This window comes from Haliotis rubra, unplaced genomic scaffold (genome assembly GCF_003918875.1).
Source record: "Haliotis rubra isolate DU_JTF1 unplaced genomic scaffold, ASM391887v1 Scf69, whole genome shotgun sequence".
NCBI classification, from domain to species: Eukaryota; Metazoa; Mollusca; class Gastropoda; order Lepetellida; family Haliotidae; genus Haliotis; species Haliotis rubra.
In genome coordinates, this window is record NW_025767401.1 from 611684 (window position 1) to 631548 (window position 19865).

A 19865-nucleotide genomic window follows, 5' to 3' on the forward strand; every position below is an offset into this window, starting at 1 on the left:
GCTACAACACCTGGTCCGTTTCAGGGGCCGTGTGGATTGCGCAATGCTTGTGAGTAAGGGCTGCAATGCTTGTGAGTAAGGGCGGCTATATTTGGCTCAAATTAATGTGCACATGATCTATCGTCAAACGTCCCCCGCCCATGGTCGTGAACTGATTGTGAGTAAGGAGTGAGGGTGGGGTTACAAGAGAGAGAGAGAGAGAGAGAGAGAGAGAGAGAGAGAGAGAGAGAGAGAGAGAGAGAGAGAGAGAGAGAGAGAGAGAGAGAGAGAGAGAGAGAGAGAGATACCTTGACCTCTACAGTGATGCTGTCACCTGCTTAAGCGCTTCTCCCTGACATCAACAGACCCATGCTATGTACAACATGTGTTTCAATTATACAAGATGTGTTTCAGTCAATCAATGGACCCAAAAATTATCTATCTCATCTACCCTCTATCAAAACGGAACGACAAGATGTAGTATTTTGAGTTCGTGAATTTCCAATTTGATAATCAATAAGGACGCATCTGCTTTGTAATTCGATTTCATTCAACCAGATGTGATTTCAATCGTTTCTCAAAGCTGTTTGTATTGATCTGCCGAGTCTTGTTTATAATGCCTCAATCCAGTTCAGGTGTTTGTCGCACACTGTTGCCTATGGCAACGTTTCCATGCTTTCGACAGCAGCGTCTACCGAGTGGTAGCAACACGACTACATATAATGAATAATCAAAAGAGTTGGATCGTGAAACGACATCATTCAATTTTAACATAAACTTCCTTTTGAATGGCATCCTGCTATACAGGGAATAACACGTGTTTTTTGTGTTTTCTAAATTTGTATGATAAAAAAATAAACTCCCAAAGAAATGATTAGTATTAAAGCATGAAAAATCATGCTAAAATGTATCTTATGAGGCAGCCTTGTACAAATGATTTTAACACTATATTTGATATTCATATAGCTCTAACTTACAACATGTGCCATATGATGTTGATATGTGAAGTGTATTGCTTTGTATTGTCGAGACACGCGGTTCATCTTAGGTCTCATTGCCACATACAGGTCGTTGTTAGGTAAACAGTATGAGTAATTACCACTCCTCGCTTCACTTATCACGTGCTATTTGCAGATTCATGTCACATGACAGGTTGAAGCTTCACATTCACGTTAGCGTTCCCGCAACGGACACACGGAACTACTGGACAGTTTCCACAGGTGAGTAAAATTTAAGAATATTCAGCTTCAAGTAATATTTTCTGACAAGGAATAAATGTTTTTTACACTTCACCAAACTCAATTTCTCCAGTGTCTAAGTCAATTGTAACATAGGTAATGAAAAAGAAGAAAACCTCAAGTGAAAGAAAATGTATTAAATATTTCGACATGAGAAACGGTTTATAGCTGTTTTGTTCTAAAGCAGTCTTGAAAAAAGGTGTTTCATGTAAATATACTTCCAGTGATGTGTAATCACGGATGCGATATATCATGAATGAATGTCTCTTTACAGATGGAAATTTACAGGTGATATAACACGAACAATTGGATATTTTGGGTTATACTATCAAATCATTAGCAATGTAGGACATCCTTCCCCGCATCCCGAACATTCCACGCGCTCAATGTTTCAGTGCTGTGTGCATGTACGCATGTAAGCTGAACGCATCTTTTGATAACTGAACAACTTATTACCTGAAGAATAATGAATGACTGAATGTGTTGTTGTGTTTGTTTTGCTTTTCGCGGGCAATCGTATGTTAACTTTTCACATCTGTACAACATTGATGCTAACAAATAACGCAAATGCAAACTGCCTAGAAGTATTATTAACTCTCAATGCCACTTTGAAATCAAATTAAATCCTGCACAATATCTTTACATTTATGTGTGTGCGTGTGCGTGCGTGCGTGCGTGTGTGCACATGCGTCACGCAGTAACCCCAAATGACGACTTTGTGCGTGTGCGCGTGTGTGCGTGTACGTGACTGACTCCTGAAACTAAACTATACTATCATCCCACATGTAATGAGTGCGGTGAGAGCTGAGTTGTGTTGACGGGTCCCTGTCTTCTTTTCAGTAGGTAAGTGGCACTGAAATTGTAAATGAGTACATTTTAATTATCTATTTTTTTGTCTTTCAGTGGCATTTAGAAGTTGTACATTGATGTCCAAGATATTTTTATGGATTAAACTTCTTTGTAATTTCTCTCACGACGTTTCGAGACCATTCCAGGTCCCTTCATCAGGTGAACTAATTTTTGTTAGATCTCAGTCAGTAATTTGTAGATAGCAAAACTGGCAGCGGCTATACATGACCAAACAGTGGTCAGTTTGAGCTTTGGACGACGTGTTGTATACAGGACAGCGTGCCGATGTCGTTAAGTCTCTCAGCTGATAAATGCACGTATACACCGTGTGTTGTTGAAGGGAAGTCCTCAGGTATTCAGGTCGTGTGCTGGGCCAGGTTTGACTGTTGGGATGTTGATTACTTTTACAAACATGTTACCTGCTACCAAAGTTATTTGTACGTGCAACGGTATATGTGTCCCACGTGCATGTACTGCTACATGTTACCAACGTTGTGCATTTCCCACGTGCATGTACCGCTACATGCTACCATCTCGGTGCGTGTCCTACGTGCACGTACCGCTCATGCCGCCATCTCTGTGCGTGTCCCACGTGCATACACTGCTACGTGGTGGCAGGTATAATATCTATATGAGTGCCGGGGCATGGGCTCGGTGCAGGTCAGTGGGTAGTCTGTCTCACAGTCCCTGAACCACAGTATTTCCCCTACAGCCTTGCCCTCCTTGCAATGCTAAAGCCCCAAATGAAGCAAGTCTAGATTTCCTCAGGTTCTGAATCTCTGATCTCCTTTGGGCTCCTTTTCAATTTAAATGGGCTTGTTTGTTACCATCAACATTATATATATTCAGAGACTAAGCATTAGTCTTGTCAGTGGGAGATGAAGCACGAGACAGGACACATGAGGAGGAAACAGGCAATAACGTTTACAGATTAGCAGCTTAATATCTAACTCCTGGGATCAAGCGCCAAGCATCTTAGGAGCACTGTTATCACCTGCTGCGAACGTCTCCGTGACGTCTCGGTAGCTTGTTGACTTACATGTCTATACGTGCCCACATTTAAGTGCTTTCAGTTGTTTTGGTCAACTGGTTTATAGGACACCCTTACCACCCTATGTGAGGCGACAAGGTATATTGGACGACTTGCTACTGCATACACAACAGTGCGAGCTGTCGTTAAGGCTTTGGGTACGTGGGTATAGATAGGTTTTAAGTGTAGTCAATAGCTTGGTTGTCCCTTAACCACCCTCCCTACCCCGGCCCCGTCATAGGGGCTAGAGAGCTACCATGGGTTATGGTGGGGTTGGAATTTCACACGTCCTTCTCAGCTGTAGAACCCCCTACTGCAGCAATACAGTTCGTTAAATTGTCATTAATCACTGAAAATATCACTGTATAAGGGTAATTGTGTTCTTCATAGACTTTGCCCATAACGACTTGCCCCGTGGCTTGGCAAGGGCAGGGTGATTGCGATACGGTCAGGCCTACTGGTGACTATCGATCCACCACCCTAAATAGAAACATGGCTATCGTTCATCGATGTTGTTAAGGCTTTTTGACACAGGTGATTAGTCAAATTGTGTTCGAATGTACACAGGCATGAGAAACTGAGAGCCAACCCGACAACTCAACCGGATAAGTTTTTGACAGTCCGAGTCGACCCTAATGAAACGCCTGAGCCCCTTTTCACAAAGCTGACCCGTGAAGGTCCGGGTTAGAACTGATATTCAGTAACCCATGCTTGTCGTAAGAGGCGACTAACGGGATCCAGTGGTCAGGCCCGCTGACTTGCTTGACACATGTCATCGGTTCCCAATTGCGCAGATCGATGCTCATACTGTTGATCACTTGATTGTCTGTTCCAGACTCGATTATTTACAGACCGCCGCCATATAGCTGGAATATTGCTGAGTGTGGCGTAAAACTAAACACATTCACTCACTCACTTTTCACAAAGCTATCGTAGAGCTGTCGTAAGTCTATGTTACAGTACAGGAGGAACGTCAGGTACGACAGCGTTACGATAGGGCCAGTAAGTCTCGCAAGGCGCTACTTCCGGTACTAAGATGGTTCCGGGCTCCCTTTGCGCGCGCCAATTTGCTATATGCGAGACGGGGTCCAGCTTACTTCCGGTACCAGATTTCCGGTGACAAGCGTATATTCAAGAACCACTTCGGGTTGCAAATTGCTCGACTGCCAAATATGGCTTTACTAGACCGGACCAAGTGTACGTTGTTTGTCACCGGGAGTGCTAAGGTCTCGCGAAGTGTGGCGTCCTACTTACTGGCCCTATTGCTTTGTGAAAAGGGGCCATGTGATTTAGGCCTGCTTCATATTGGCACACCATCCTGGCACACACAGTACAACATGTGTTATCTCCTTAAAGGGCTCGACATTCGACTCTGTTCACTCTGAAGTCAGTGAGCGGATGTTGTTTGAAGCCGCAATGATCCAGCAGCATTACGACGGCCTGGAGACAGACCAGTCGAACCAGGAAGTAATTCAGGAATGATTTTTGACAATGACACCCATTCCGCTTAGCCACACAGCCAGACCACGTGGCCCGGAAGCACTAGACTCGGATAACTACCAGCATATGGGCACCTGGCTGCTATTATCAAAGACACTTTATTAACAACAATCATTAAGGAAGTAGGAGTTTTTATCATGAGACGTTCCCAGCGTGCTGAACGTTGGTCATGTTGCAGGAGGACACACGTGGACACACGTCAGACGTTACCAAAACATTGCATGTTTCTCAATCTGTAACCAGCAAATTGTGACCCGATACCACACCTAACGTCAATGGTCGACGCCGCTCTAGACGCCTAAGGGCAACAACTCCAGGCGATATGAAGGAAATGTTTGCAAACTACAACTCCGATCAGGGATCGATTGCAACACGCAACTCATTTATAAGTACATGCCCGGATGGTCCGACATCGTGACATCGTCTGTACGGATGGCATCCTACAATTCCCTGCATCCGGTAAATCAGAGGCGTCAGTGATTGAGGTAACGTCAGCACTGGGCTAGTGTAGAGTTTCCTGACATATCGAGGTTCACCCAATACCCTCAGGAATCCAGTTTGGAGACGCCCTAAGGTCGTACAATATGAAGCTGCTGGGGTCGGGCCGACAATAGATAGCAGGTGGTCTCAATGGCTGGCTGAACTGTGCTCCAAACTGCCCAGAGTAGCAGGTCAATACTATGGGGACAACATCATTGCACTCGTGTTCACGGTGCCATTATTGTGAGATGCGAGCAAAATATCCAAGCCATGTCACGACTCAGTCATGACGTTTCCCCAACTCGTCTGGGACCTAACTGACGTGTCCGTCATCACCACCAACAACTCGCAATGAACTCGGCGCCGTTCTGACTGAGGAGTCGACTTATGAGATGCATACCTCCAAGAAATCAACCGTGTGTAGCCAACAAAGACGGTTTATCGGTTATCAGTGGCAAAGGCTGTAAATGCAAGTTTGACACGAACCTCTTTACCAACCTAGTGTGCTACGATCTCATCACACCAGTCATTAGAGCCCTGGAGATATGATAGCATATTCCCCAGCAGATGTGATCATATCATTTCCATTTACCAGTACCATATGAATCATGTTACCATTAAAATAAATGAATGCAGCAAAGTGGGTGATCCTGGCAGTCAGGCTGGTTAGGTTCATCATCAGATAAGTAGCCTTGTCCCCTTCACACGCAGCAGACAGCGACTTGGACCACTCCCAGGAAGCACTGCCATTTCTAACCTATCAGGGACTCTTCCTAGAATATGTAAATGTTCAAAACTGTAGCCTCCTGCAATATCCAGACTGTCAGAAGGACTGTGTTCCAGACAGAAAACCTTGGTACTCTTCCAGCATAAATCAACAGATTGGGGGGTACCCACTCTAAGACACCCAGAACAATGAGGTGTCGAACAGCGTGGTGCTTGGGGTGCAATAGTGACGTTTCGTAAGCAAGGTCCGCACATATGGCATCTTTTTCCTGAATCTTGTCAAATCAATTTGTGTCAAAAGAATCGAAAGATTTTAGTTATATATATACTTTCATTGGTTTTATAAACGAGAAGTTCATGTTTGTTGACCTCGATACCCGTGGAATGTTTCCATCATGAGATGATTATTATCATTACTGAGAAGTAGCAATTGTTTGTACATATACCTTGTCAACTATATAGTTTGACGCATATATTTGCTGCACCGCCGTGCACCCATACCGCCAGCTGGACATGAGATACACACCACACGTAGATGAATTATACATTGTTCAGAATGTCGTATAAACAGATGGTGCCTGCTGATGCCAGATAATTCCGGTGAGCATTATGGTCTGGAAACGTGTGTTAATAACACGACAGACTATGTATATGATGAAGGCATCTATGAGGTGATGCGTGTCACTGCAATCGACCCTAAAGCTTCAGTTGTCCACAGGAGCTTTACACAACGGACATATATCCTGACTGTTCATATCGATGTTATTGCTACAGGATGTCATAAGCCGTTTGGAAGACGTAAATTTTCAACTTTCGTCGAAATGATGCTGGCTTTGCTAATGGGGACAATAGGGTAGCCTAGTGGTTAAAGCGGACGCTCGTCACGCCGAAGACCCGGGTCGATTTCCCACATGGGTACAATGTATGAAGCTCTTTTCTGGTGTCCCCCGCCGTGATATTGCTGGAATATTGCTAAAGGAGTAAAACTAAACTCTCACTCGCTCGCTTTGTAATGATTTCATGTGTCCTCGAAGGGAGTTCCAGACAGATAGATGCTAAAAGTTTATAGGCTTTTGCAGAAGTTCTTTACCTTGTGAACGCACAACCCTGTTTACTTTCGGTTGATGAACTAGGGTATGAAGATATGCAGAGTCTGTGTTGAGGAAACTGCTGACCTGGACTCATCTGATTGTTTGGGCGTCCCATTATGGATTCTGGCTGTATTGTGTAGAGGCTGCAGTTAGTGAAGTTGATGGTGTACAGTACAAGAGAGAGTAATCAAGTAAAGTAAAGTGACTGTGCGGGCATATTGATCACTCCTGGAGAGACGTACGGACGCATAGCCTTCCAAACTGAGCAAGATAGAAACACCCCGTCTTGCACAATGCTGCTTCCTGTTTCCGCATAAAGCGTTGGAGTCGAAAGACCTTTTACTTGTGCAGAAGACGTGATGTTGACTTCACCTGTCTCACCTGGGATTTTGATTTCACCCGCGAATCTCACATGTGATGTTGATTTCACACATCCGTCCAACCTGTGATGTTGATTTCACACATCTGTCTCACCTGTGATGTTGATTTCACACACCTGTCTCATCTGTGATGTTGATTTCACACATCTGTCTCATCTGTGATGTTGATTTCACACACCTGTCTCACCCGTGATGTTGATTTCACACACCTGTCTCACCCGTGATGTTGATTTCACACATCTGTCTCATCTGTGATGTTGATTTCACACACCTGTCTCACCTGTGATGTTGATTTCACATACCAGTCTCACCCGTGATGTTGATTTCACACATCTGTCTCATCTGTGATGTTGATTTCACACACCTGTCTCACCTGTGATGTTGATTTCACATACCAGTCTCACCCGTGATGTTGATTTCACACACCTGTCTCATCTGTGATGTTGATTTCACACACCTGTCTCACCTGTGATGTTGATTTCATACACCAGTCTCAACTGTGATGTTGATTTCACATACCTGTCTCATCTGTGATGTTGATTTCATACACCAGTCTCACCTGTGATGTTGATTTCATACACCAGTCTCATCTGTGGTGTTGATTTCACACACCTGTCTCATCTGTGAGACTACATTTTGATGATGAATGGATGGATAGGGGACATTTTGGTGTATGTATTTACTGGCCATTATATCTGTGCCATATTTTAAAAATGAAACAATATATATACACATATCAGAGTAAAAAAACAATCCCTTTCCATGCCGGTAGGAAACTCATGTCCATAACTTCTTTTTAATTTCAAAATTTTGCTGTTCTGTAAACCACCCTAAAGTCTAACCTTGTCACATTCTTTACCATAGTTAGCTCTTCGTCACGAACAGTATGTTGGATCATATGTGGAAACCAATGCTGTGAATGGGTTGCGTAATGCTGGAACGAACACCGTCCATATGCATTGTGGAGATGTTTTCTCACAATCAGAGATCACTATTCATGTTCTGGTGACCAGTTACAGCTTGTTCGGGTACAATGACGCTAGGTATTGAACCGATCGAGTAACTGTAGAAATATTGATCATTTGAAACCGTCGTTAACCACTTGCACAATGTTGTCATCTATTCTGGATCATTGCTGTTGACCGTCAGATACAAACTAGCGCATGCAATAGATACAAATAAAATCGTGTACAGGCCTGAAACTTTCACTTGAACATAACGAAACAAGCGACGATCCAAATAACATAACCTTCTGTTGTAAACGACTATGTTGAGGGCAAGAGATAACTCCGCAAAACATATCCTTGTTGGACACCGGTCTCATATAAGCCGTTAAATTCGACCTCTGTGTGAAAACACCCGCTGTTATTTTCTTTGCAATGTATGTCCTCCGTTCCTGCAGTGTCATATTGAAATTTTATTTGAAATGTACAAAAAACCAACTTGTTGAGACAAAAGCTACACAATGATACAAGAGAAATCAGGAGGCAGAATTCGTTCTCCTCAAAGTGGGGTTCCAGTGAGCTTTGGGTGTGATTGTTTTGTAGCATTATTCCATTATTATATCACAGGGTGTCAGCTTATATGGGCCAAAAAAACATATTGTTTAGACCTTTACAACAATTTGATTGTTTGGGATTTTTTGGTTTAACGCCACACTCAGTAATATTCCAGCTATATGACAGAGATCTGTAAAGAATCGAGTCTGGGCAGAAAACCCAGTGATCAACAGATTGAGAATCGATCTACGCAGTTTGGACTTGATGACATGTGTCAACCATATCAGCGTGCATGACCACCCGATCCTGTTAGTCGCCTTTTACGAAAAGCATGGGTTACTGAAGACCAGTTCTAACCCGCGTCCTCACAGGTCCACCATTTTGGCGACAAAACCAGGATCATAATCAAAGTTACTGTTGGATTCAAAGCTACAAACAAGGTCCTGACACATGTACTTGTGAACTGACGCCCTACGCTACTGGGATATACATTAGCATCGGTACGGAAGTTTCATCTGTCGCACCATATCCGGGGATTTCACCAATACGACAAACGCTCGTTACCGACAGATCGGGGTTTCTTCTTCTTACAAACGAGGTGACTTGAAACACTGACAGAAATCGTAACGAAAATTGCATATTCAAGTATTGGAATTCTCCTTCAGGGTGCATGAGTAATGTAACATCTGGCCGTATAGGCGACGTTCGTCAACGGTATTAAGATCGATGGATCATTAACCAGTAAATATAAACCACGTCCACGGGTTTCTGGGTTATTCTCTCCAGATACAATCAATAGATGTGTTCGGGTTACAGTGAGGTTATATCATACACGTACGTGAACGGACAACACATAGACATTTCGACGCTTGCACGTTTAGCCTACAGTCTATATATTCAGAGACTAAGCATTAGTCTACTCTAAATATACTCATGGGTTCTGGGGCCTGATCCACAAAGCGTTCGTAACGTTACGACCTGTCGTAACTCTTTAGTTTAGTATAGACTTACGAGTGTCGTAGCGCCACGAACGTTTTGTGGATCGGGGCCCTGACCGGATTCAGTTAGTACAAAAATGAGGGTACAAGCCTCATTTGCTTTGCTCTACTCTTGAGGGTGGGTTTTCAATATGTTTAAAGCAAAAATAAAATTTAATCGTAAAACGAGTATCGTTTCAAATACCACAGGTTGTAAATCAGCATACGTGATATTTTGCGCGGTTGGAATTCACCTAGCATTGGCCTGGGCAAGATTGTTGCAGTTATTATTCTCACATGGAAAACAGTCAACTGCCTTCACCCCGGACACACACCGAAAGCATGAGGGCTATCAATAAAATACGACATATGTCAATACAGTACTTCCTAAGTTGAATAGATGAATTAAATATGCATGATAGCTGCTAACGGGCGACGTGCAGTTTCTGCTTCGTGTCTGCAGGACGTGGAGTGTGATTGACTACGATAACCGATACAGCCTGGCCGTATTGTGCAACTTGTGGCCGTCTTTAATAGCTTTATATAATCACATATGTTTTTGCCAATTGGTCATAATTAACATTGTGAGTGTAGCGCAGATATGTTTGCTTCGGGGTATTTTAGAGTAGGGCCTCCAGCTGGACTACGTCTTCTAGCAGACTGACGATGGGGCAGGTTACCATGGAGTTAAGGTGGCATTATCAGATACGCTCATGTGTGGCCCTGGTTGACAGCAAAACACACTCTGATAGCGTCAGTTATCTGTAGGGATAAACATCTGGGCCAAGATCGTCCCAAGTCTGTTGGTACCTGACGGACGTGGCAACTTCACTCTTACTTGTGACTGTCCACTGTCGGGATTGCAGCCCATTGGATCCCATTTTTCGAGGCCTTGCATTCACATTGCGTGGTAAGATCTTAGCAAAAGATCATGCTTTCACATTTTCTTCTCATCCATGTTGGTTGTCCTTAAGGGAGATGAGGGGTGAGATGGGGCCGAGAGGAAGGGATTTCTTAAATTGTTGCGGTGTTTACTTATCCAGCTAGTTTGTTGGTGGTAGAAATTAAACTAGATTTTAGTTCATTCAGTACAACGTTACATACTTAGATTTATTAGCTGTCATGTTTGATAAGGAGATTATGGAACAATATATTTATTTCTCTTTGTTAGTTATGTGGTATAAACATTGCCACCTTATAATGTCTTATGTCTTTTTAATCAAATTAGATCGCCAACTCTGTTACTAGGGTTAATAGGATCCCCCTTTTAATCACGGCTTTCATAGCAATACCTCTGTCGGGGGTCAGTAAATTGTCAATCATTTTGCATGAGTGGACACCATCTGGGTCATTGGGGGTGGAGGTGGGGGGTGGGCGATTGCGCAACAGTAAACCGACGCAGGTACCAGGTCTCCGAGCCGCACGCATACCTAGCCAGGCACAGTTTATACAAAGCTGGGTTTGCTATGCACTAGAGAATGGATTTAACAATTGTTTCATTCGGAAGTAAAATGTAAATTATAGAACAAATATTGGTCTAACCTGTCTAAGGGCGGTGCAAATCAACATTAATGATTCAGCAGTATAGTGCGGTCGAACGGCCGTTGTGGGTCGGATCAATGGAAGAAGTCAACGAAGATTGCAGGAAAGCTCCCATAGGACTGCTTTATTATCATGGAAACTGTAAGCAGAACGTGGACTGATGGACTACGGAAGAATGAGGATTAATACCACGCAGGTGGTGTGCTACACCGTTACAGGAATGCTGTCTCCAAGGTCCACCACAGCTTCACATTATTATTACAGTTACTGTCCAAAGATCCCCCATAAACGATTCGTTGATATATTTACTCTAACGACCGTATATATTGCTGTATACGTAACGACCGTGTGTATTGCTGTATACATAACGACCGCGTGTATTGCTGTATACATAACGACCGTGTGTATTGCTGTATATATAACGACCGTGTGTATTGCTGTTTACGTAACGACCGTGTGTATTGCTGTATACATAACGACCGTGTGTATTGCTGTATATATAACGACTGTGTGTATTGCTGTATACGTAACGACCGTGTGTATTGCTGTATATATAACGACCGTGTGTATTGCTGTCTACGTAACGACCATGTGTAGTTGTATTGCTGTATACGTAACGACCGTGTGTATTGCTGCATACATAACGACCGTGTGTATTGCTGTATACATAACGACCGTGTGTATTGCTGTATACATAACGACCGTGTGTATTGCTGTATACATAACGACCGTGTGTATTGCTGTATACATAACGACCGTTTGTATTGCTGTATACATAACGACTGCGTGTATTGCTGTATGCATAACTACCGTGTATATTGTAGTATTTAACGACCGTGTGTATTGCTGCATACATAACGACCGTGTGCATTGCTGTATATATAACGACGCTTTAGGTCTTAAAATGTTTTGAATATAAGATAATATAAGATAGGATTTAAATTTCTTATAACAAACTACATCTGCACCTTTCTTTACAGAAGAGCCCGCATCCTTATTTGGCCATGAGTTGGTTCCACAAGTTCCTGAGTTTAGCGACCAGGGCAGCTGGGAAGGATGAAGACTGGGAGTTCACTGAGGAGCCCCACACGGAGAGGAGGCGGAAGATCCTCAAGAAGTACCCTCAGATCAAACAACTTATGGGCTACGACTCCAACATCGCCTACATAACCACGGTAGAAGTACTGGTCCAGATGTTCATGTGCTGGGTTCTACAGGACGCCAACTGGTCTAGCATCCTCATTCTATCGTATTGTTTTGGAGGCGTTTTAAACCATTCCCTGGGAAGTGCTATACATGAGATTGGCCATAATCTTGCATTTGGACACAGCCGTCCGGCTCTCAATAGGATTCTCAGTATATGGTGTAATTTGCCAATGGCAGTCCCCATGGCAGTAACATACAAGAAGTATCACTCTGACCATCACCGGTACCTCGGAGAAGAGTACCAAGACGTGGACATACCCACTCGTCTCGAGAGTTATCTGTTCAGACACCCGATCACTAAGATGATATGGCTAGTATTGCATCCCATCATCCATGGGATACGGCCTTTCTACAAGAGCCCCAAACCACTAACAGGATGGGAGATGATCAATACTGCTGTTCAACTGTCGTTCGACCTCGTCATCCTGAAAGTGTTCGGCGTGAAGTCCCTCGTATACCTTCTGGCCGGAACACTAATGGCCCTAGGTCTTCATCCGCTTGCCGGGCACTTCATCTCGGAACACTATCTCTTCAACGGAGGACAGGCGACTCACTCGTACTATGGACCTCTTAACTTTGTTCTTTTTAATGTTGGTTATCATATTGAACACCATGACTTTCCTTACATTCCGTACTCTCGCTTACCGGAAGTTAAGAAGATAGCGGGCGAGTTTTATGACGATCTTCCCTACCACACGTCTTGGTGCAAGGTTGTCTGGGACTTCATCTTTAAGGACTACATGGGGCCACACGCGAGAGGAGTAGGGTATCTGAAGGATGAGAAGACCGAGGCCAAGGCCGATCAAAATGGCAGTGTCAAGGCCAATCAAAATGGCAGTGTCAAGGCCGATCAAAATGGCAGCGTCAAGATCGAGCAAAATGGTGTTTTCAAGGTTAAATCGTCATGAGATATCTTCAAATGGCAAACAACAATATTTATTTGATAACATGTCCCTGATATGGACAGTGCATGTTATATTTCATACGGTTACGTGTTTTTAGTCCAACCGTTTACGTTAGTGTTCTGAAAATAATGTTAAAGTGTTCATAGCTCAAGAATGCTATCAACAGACCGTCAATCAGGACGGTAGATTTCGGCAGACTAAAGTCAATAGTCATTTCGTTATGTGGACTGCGATACATTGTCCTCGAATATGCTTCTATCGAGGCCTTACCTAGCGGTTCGACTTCCATTGGATTGTGTAACGGCAATTATGATGTTCGTAATGTGTGTGACCACCGACCAAAGTGTCTAAACGACAAAACGTCCTGTCTTTTGTTGTTATTGTCAGAGTAAGATTGTCACTTTGTCTAGACCCTGTATTGAGCCAGTGAAAGAGATAACAGACTTATTGTACAAACACCTTGTAGTTAGGTTGACGGGTGGAATGTTGAATACTGTCCTCGCTGAGCATAAAAGCGCCATAACATTACCACAGCTGTCAGTCCGGGATGCTGTAGGAAGTAATAGTCGTTCAGCATAGACGAGGAAATCTATCCAGGCGTCCCACGGGTCAGAGATATATAAGTCGACTCGATGTGAATCAGGATTTATAACAAGCGAATAAATATTCCGTTTGGTCAATAGTACCTAACCCCCTGAGATTTACGGTTGATAAAACTGCCATTAACGTTGTACTTGATCAGAATACAACAATGGGCGTTGTCGGAGTAGGTATGCCTGCAATACTTGCACGTGCTATTTTGACTGCGTGTTGTGAATAACCGCGTCTAGGTTGATAATATATAAAGAGAAGAGTGTTGTTTCAAAATGTAAGCTGATGCATTTAACCCTTGCAATGAGCATTGCTCCTCCCAGCACCTTTCCAATGCTTTGTCATAGGTTTTGCAAACTGCAAGATGACTTCACGATAAACAGTCATAGCGATCGCCTTCCTTAACTCTGTCTGGTTCTTACGGGCATAATTAGAAACAAAGTGACAAGTAACCCCATGCCTTAATAAATGAATGTCCTGGTATGCTACGGTCTGTAAATATGTTATCACGGACAGTTTCATACGATTCAAGTTTGTGTTATGTTATTCTTTTTGTGGTATTGTGTATACATGTATATGTATTGAGAGCTATTTACACTTTAAGAAGTGTTTTACCTCATAACTGCTGTTTTGTTTGTCGTGCCTTGTTCAGTTTGTCGTGTCCAGCTAGTTTTGTTGCTTATTTATTTCTTTGTTGAATGCCACTTCATCTACGCAAATGCCCTATCACGTTTTCACAAGTCTCGACTGCTTTTTTAGTTGTCTGTGTATATAACTTATATATGTTCAATATTTTGCAATGTGTACAATTACAGTAATAGAATACATGCTGAATTAATCATATACATATGATCTATACACAGATCTCACTCAAACTAATTGCTAATTTATGATTACCTTGACTATGAAATTTAATAAATATTGTTTTCTACATCCTGTGTTATATTTTGTCCAGTAAACTAATTACAGGAAAAACACAACTGTTTATTGTTTTCCTTTTGCCTGGTTGGTTTTATAGTTTTAGGGCGTCGTGGGCCAATAAGAGGCCTATTTGCACCCATTCCTTCTGCTTTGTTTACTACAGAGTTGCCTCCCGTGCTTGTGTGTCAGCGCCACACGTTCCGGTATCACGGCAGCTGTAAAGGTTACACAACACCAAATGTTTTCCCATAGACTTCTCTAGTAACCTTTTAATGTTTTTTTAAATTATCCAGGCTATCAACAGCCATTCCAGGTACACATGGGTACAGTCAGACCCATAAACTACAATAAAACACAATTTCTGGCCAAATTGACCGGCTCATTTTCCGAGCACAGAAAGCGGAACACAACAACCCAAGTTCCGCACCAAATATCACCTACTGGAAAATATCTGTACACACAATAAGCATAAGTGATGATGATAAAAATGACAGCACTGAATTGTGGTAAGTTTTAAATACTGGATGGATGTGCTTTTAAAAGCATAAACATCTCACACTATTTCATCCAATCACAGCTGTCACATGTCTCTGTCTCTTCAGTTGTTATTTACATACGGTGCTCGCTCAGGGAGCATGTGATTCTGATTTAGTGTAGTGGAACCTAAATACTTCGTTTTTTGTTTTCACACTAAACTGATACCCTGTGATGTGAATGAAGTACGGCGGTGCTAAACTAATCTCTCTCACCCATGGACCAAACCCATTTTCATCCAGTATTTCATGTGATTAACGTCCATGCAGTCACGGACCCGTGAAGATCCGGGTTAGAATTGATCTTCAGTAACCCATGCTGGTCGTAAGAGGCGACTAACGGGATCGGGCTCGCTAACTTGGTTGACGCATGTCATCGTATCCCATTTGCGTGGATCGATACTCATGCTGTTGATCACTGGATTGTCTGGTTCAATCTCGATTATTTACAGACCGCCGCCATATAGCTGGAATATTGCTGAGAGCGGCGTAAAACTAAACTCACTCACCTATGCAGTCACCAGTAAATCACGTGTTGCTGGGAACACAGCCTATGAATTGTTCAACATACACAGATGCAAAATATTCTGTCAATGCATGTCACGTTTAAATATCATGAACTTATTTGGATAATGTGAATGCGGAAGATGAGCATTTTCCGTACATTTTAGTAAAAAACTTCGTAAGCATGATTATATGGAAGGTATCTTTATTCCATGGAGTGTGGATCTACCACGCGTTGGCAGTATTCAAGCAATATGAATGCACGCGGCATCACAGGTTTCGAACCCAGATATTCAGCATGATTTGCGAACCAGGCTACCCCACCGCCGTATTCTGAGATTGTTACCAGCGTCCGGATGCAGTTACACAGCACGGAGGTATCACGAGCTTCCAACAATATTGAAGTATTTCTGCTTAATGGAATAAATTTAATTCACAGGGTGGTCATTATTGTGACCTTAATTAAAATCTGGCCCATGAGTGAAGTTTGCTTTGTATGTTATGCCTGGAATACAGTCTGTGCCACCGCTTTACATCGTGGTGGTTGGGAAAGTGTCAGCACTTAATTAGCATCAGGCTGCAGTACTTTCCTCAACATGTGGGGCGGTGGGGTAGCCTAGTGGTTAAGGCGTTCGATCGTCACGCCGAAGGCCCGGGTTCGATTTCCCACATGGGTACAATGTGTGAAGCCCATTTCTGGTGTTCCCCGCCGTGATATTGCTGGAATATATGCCAAAAGCGGTGTAAAAAGAAACTCACTCTACGACCAATGGGTAAGTGAGATGACAAGTATGCACTTGGAGGCTTCAATACTGACGCTTGCGTTCAAGCATATTAACAATACTGACGCTTGCGTTAAGCATATCAACAATACTGACGCTTGCGTTCAAGCATATGAACACATTCTGACGCTTGCGTTAGGCGTATTAACAACACTGACGCTTGCGTTCATGCATATTAACACACACATCAATTATAGTATACCATTTGTATATATATAGATATTTATCCCCGGCTTCATTCAGTGGCTTTAATCAACAAAAGTATACATCCGTGTCCACTGCCAATAGACTGAATTAGTCAAATCTACCTGTACAAGCTTTACCTACAACACTGCAGGTACAGCTGGGTCCTATCACCTCCACTTTGTAAGACTACTGGTGATGGTACTTGCTCGTCGTTCTCGGGCCTTTTTTGTACATAGATATCTATCATATTATCACTGAGGTAATGTCCCAAGACGTTATCATCAATGGAGATGTGCAAAGACATATGCACATTATCAACGATGTAGATACAGGTTTCTGACCTTGGGAACGAGACAGAGGACAGACATGAATTCTACTTTATCAGCTGATTAATAGATAACCTGTGATATTCAACATTAAACCAATGAGTAATGGATATCATGTGATGTTCAGTATTAAACCAATGAGTAATTAATACATAGCGCGTGATATGCAGTATTAAACAAATGAGTAATACATAGCATGTGATATTCAGTATTACACCAATAAGTAATTAATACATAGCGCGTGATATGCAGTATTAAACAAATGAGTAATACATTGCATGTGATATTCAGTATTAAACCAATAAGTAATTAATACATAGCGCGTGATATGCAGTATTAAACAAATGAGTAATACATTGCATGTGATATTCAGTATTAAACCAATAAGTAATTAATACATAGCATGTGATATTCAGTATTAAACCAATGAGTAAAACATAGCATGTGATATTCAGTATTTAACCAATGAGTAAAACATAGCATGTGATATTCAGTATTAAACCAATGAGTAAAACATAGCATGTGATATTCAGTATTAAACCAATGAGTAAAACATAGCATGTGATATTCAGTATTAAACCAATGAGTAAACATAGCATGTGATATTTAGTATTAAACCAATGAATAACACATAGCATGTGATATTCAGTATTAAACCAATGAGTAATACATAGCATGTGATATTCAGTATTAAACCAATGAGTAATACATAGTATGTGATATTCAGTATTTAACCAATGAGTAAAATGTCATGTGATATTCAGTATTAAACCAATGAGTAACACATAGCATGTGATATTCAGTATTAAACCAATGAGCAATACATAGCATGTGATATTCAGTATTAAACCAATGAGTAATACATAGCATGTAATATTCAGTATTAAACCAATGAGTAATACATAGCATGTGATATTTAGTATTTAACCAACCAGTAATGCACATCATGTGATTTTCAGTATTAAGCCAATGAGTAATACATAGCATGTGGTATTCAGTATTATACCAATGGGTAATATATAGTATTTAACCAACCAGTAACACACATCATGTGATATTCAGTATTAAACAAATGAGTAATACGCAGCATGTGATATTCAGTATTAAGCCAATAAGTAATACATAGCATGTGATATTTAGTATTTAACCAACCAGTAATGCACATCATGTGATATTCAGTATTAAGCCAATGAGTAATACGCAGCATGTGATATTCAGTATTACACCAGTAAGTAATTAATACATAGCACGTGATATGCAGTATTAAACCAATGAGTAATACATAGCATGTGATATTCAGTATTAAACCAATGAGTAATACATAGTATGTGATATTCAGTATTAAGCCAATGAGTAATGCATAACCTGTGATATTCAGTATTAAACCAATGAGTAATACATAGCATGTAATATTCAGTATTAAACAAATGAGTAATACATATCCTGTGATATTCAGTATTAAACCAATGAGTAATACATATCCTGTGATATTCAGTATTAAACCAATGAGTAATACATATCCTGTGATATTCAGTATTAAACCAATGAGTAATATGTAGCATGTGATTGTCAGTATTACACCAATAAGTTATTAATACATAGCGCGTGATATGCAGTATTAAACCAATGAGTAATACATAGTAATACATAGTATGTGATATTCAGTATTAAACCAATGAGTAATACATAGCATGTAATATTCAGTATTAAACCAATGAGTAATACATAGCATGTGATATTCAGTATTAAACCAATGAGTAATACATAACCTGTGATATTCAGTATTAAACCAATGAGTAATACATAGTATGTAATATTCAGTATTAAACCAACGAGTAATACATAGCATGTAATATTCAGTATTAAACCAATGAGTAATACATAGCATGTGATATTCAGTATTAAACCAATGAGTAATACATATCCTGTGATATTCAGTATTAAACCAATGAGTAATACATAGCATGTAATATTCAGTATTAAACCAATGAGTAATACATAGCATGTGATATTCAGTATTAAACCAATGAGTAATACATAACCTGTAATATTCAGTATTAAACCAATGAGTAATACATAGCCTGTAATATTCAGTATTAAACCAATGAGTAATACATAGCATGTAATATTCAGTATTAAACCAATGAGTAATACATAGCATGTAATATTCAGTATTAAACCAACGAGTAATACATAGCATGTAATATTCAGTATTAAACCAATGAGTAATACATAGCATGTAATATTCAGTATTAAACCAATGAGTAATACATAGCATGTGATATGCAGTATTAAGCCAATGAGTAATACATAGTATGTGATATTCAGTATTAAACCAATGAGTAATACATAACCTGTGATATTCAGTATTAAACAAATGAGTAATACATAGCATGTAATATTCAGTATTAAACAAATGAGTAATACATATCATGTGATATTCAGAATTAAACCAAAGAGTAACACATAGCACGTAATATTTAGTATTAAAGCAATGACTAATACATAGCATGTAATATTCAGTATTAAACCAATGAGTAATACATAGCATGTGATATTCAGTATTAAACCAATGAGTAATACATAGCATGTGATATGCAGTATTAAGCCAATGAGTAAT

General features: G+C 41.0%; 1 protein-coding gene across 2 annotated transcripts; it reads left to right on the plus strand.

The window, feature by feature from the left end:
• Positions 1-1107: 1107 nt before the first annotated feature.
• On the plus strand, positions 1108-14924 carry LOC124258333 (sphingolipid delta(4)-desaturase DES1-like). 2 transcript variants are annotated; one of them, XM_046692422.1, is made up of 2 exons: positions 1108-1199; positions 12272-14924. In XM_046692422.1, the coding sequence occupies exon 2, from the start codon at positions 12296-12298 to the stop codon at positions 13403-13405; it is 1110 nt and encodes a 369-aa protein (XP_046548378.1). In that variant the 5' UTR covers positions 1108-1199; positions 12272-12295; the 3' UTR covers positions 13406-14924. The 2 variants fall into 2 exon arrangements, with proteins under 2 accessions (XP_046548378.1, XP_046548379.1); XM_046692423.1 differs by lacking the exon at positions 1108-1199 and adding an exon at positions 10547-10659.
• The last annotated feature ends 4941 nt before the right edge of the window (positions 14925-19865 follow it).

Excerpts from the sequence above, each read along its gene's own strand:
- LOC124258333 (XM_046692422.1), top strand. The coding sequence starts at position 12,296 with ATGAGTTGGTTCCACAAGTTCCTGAGTTTAGCGACCAGGGCAGCTGGG.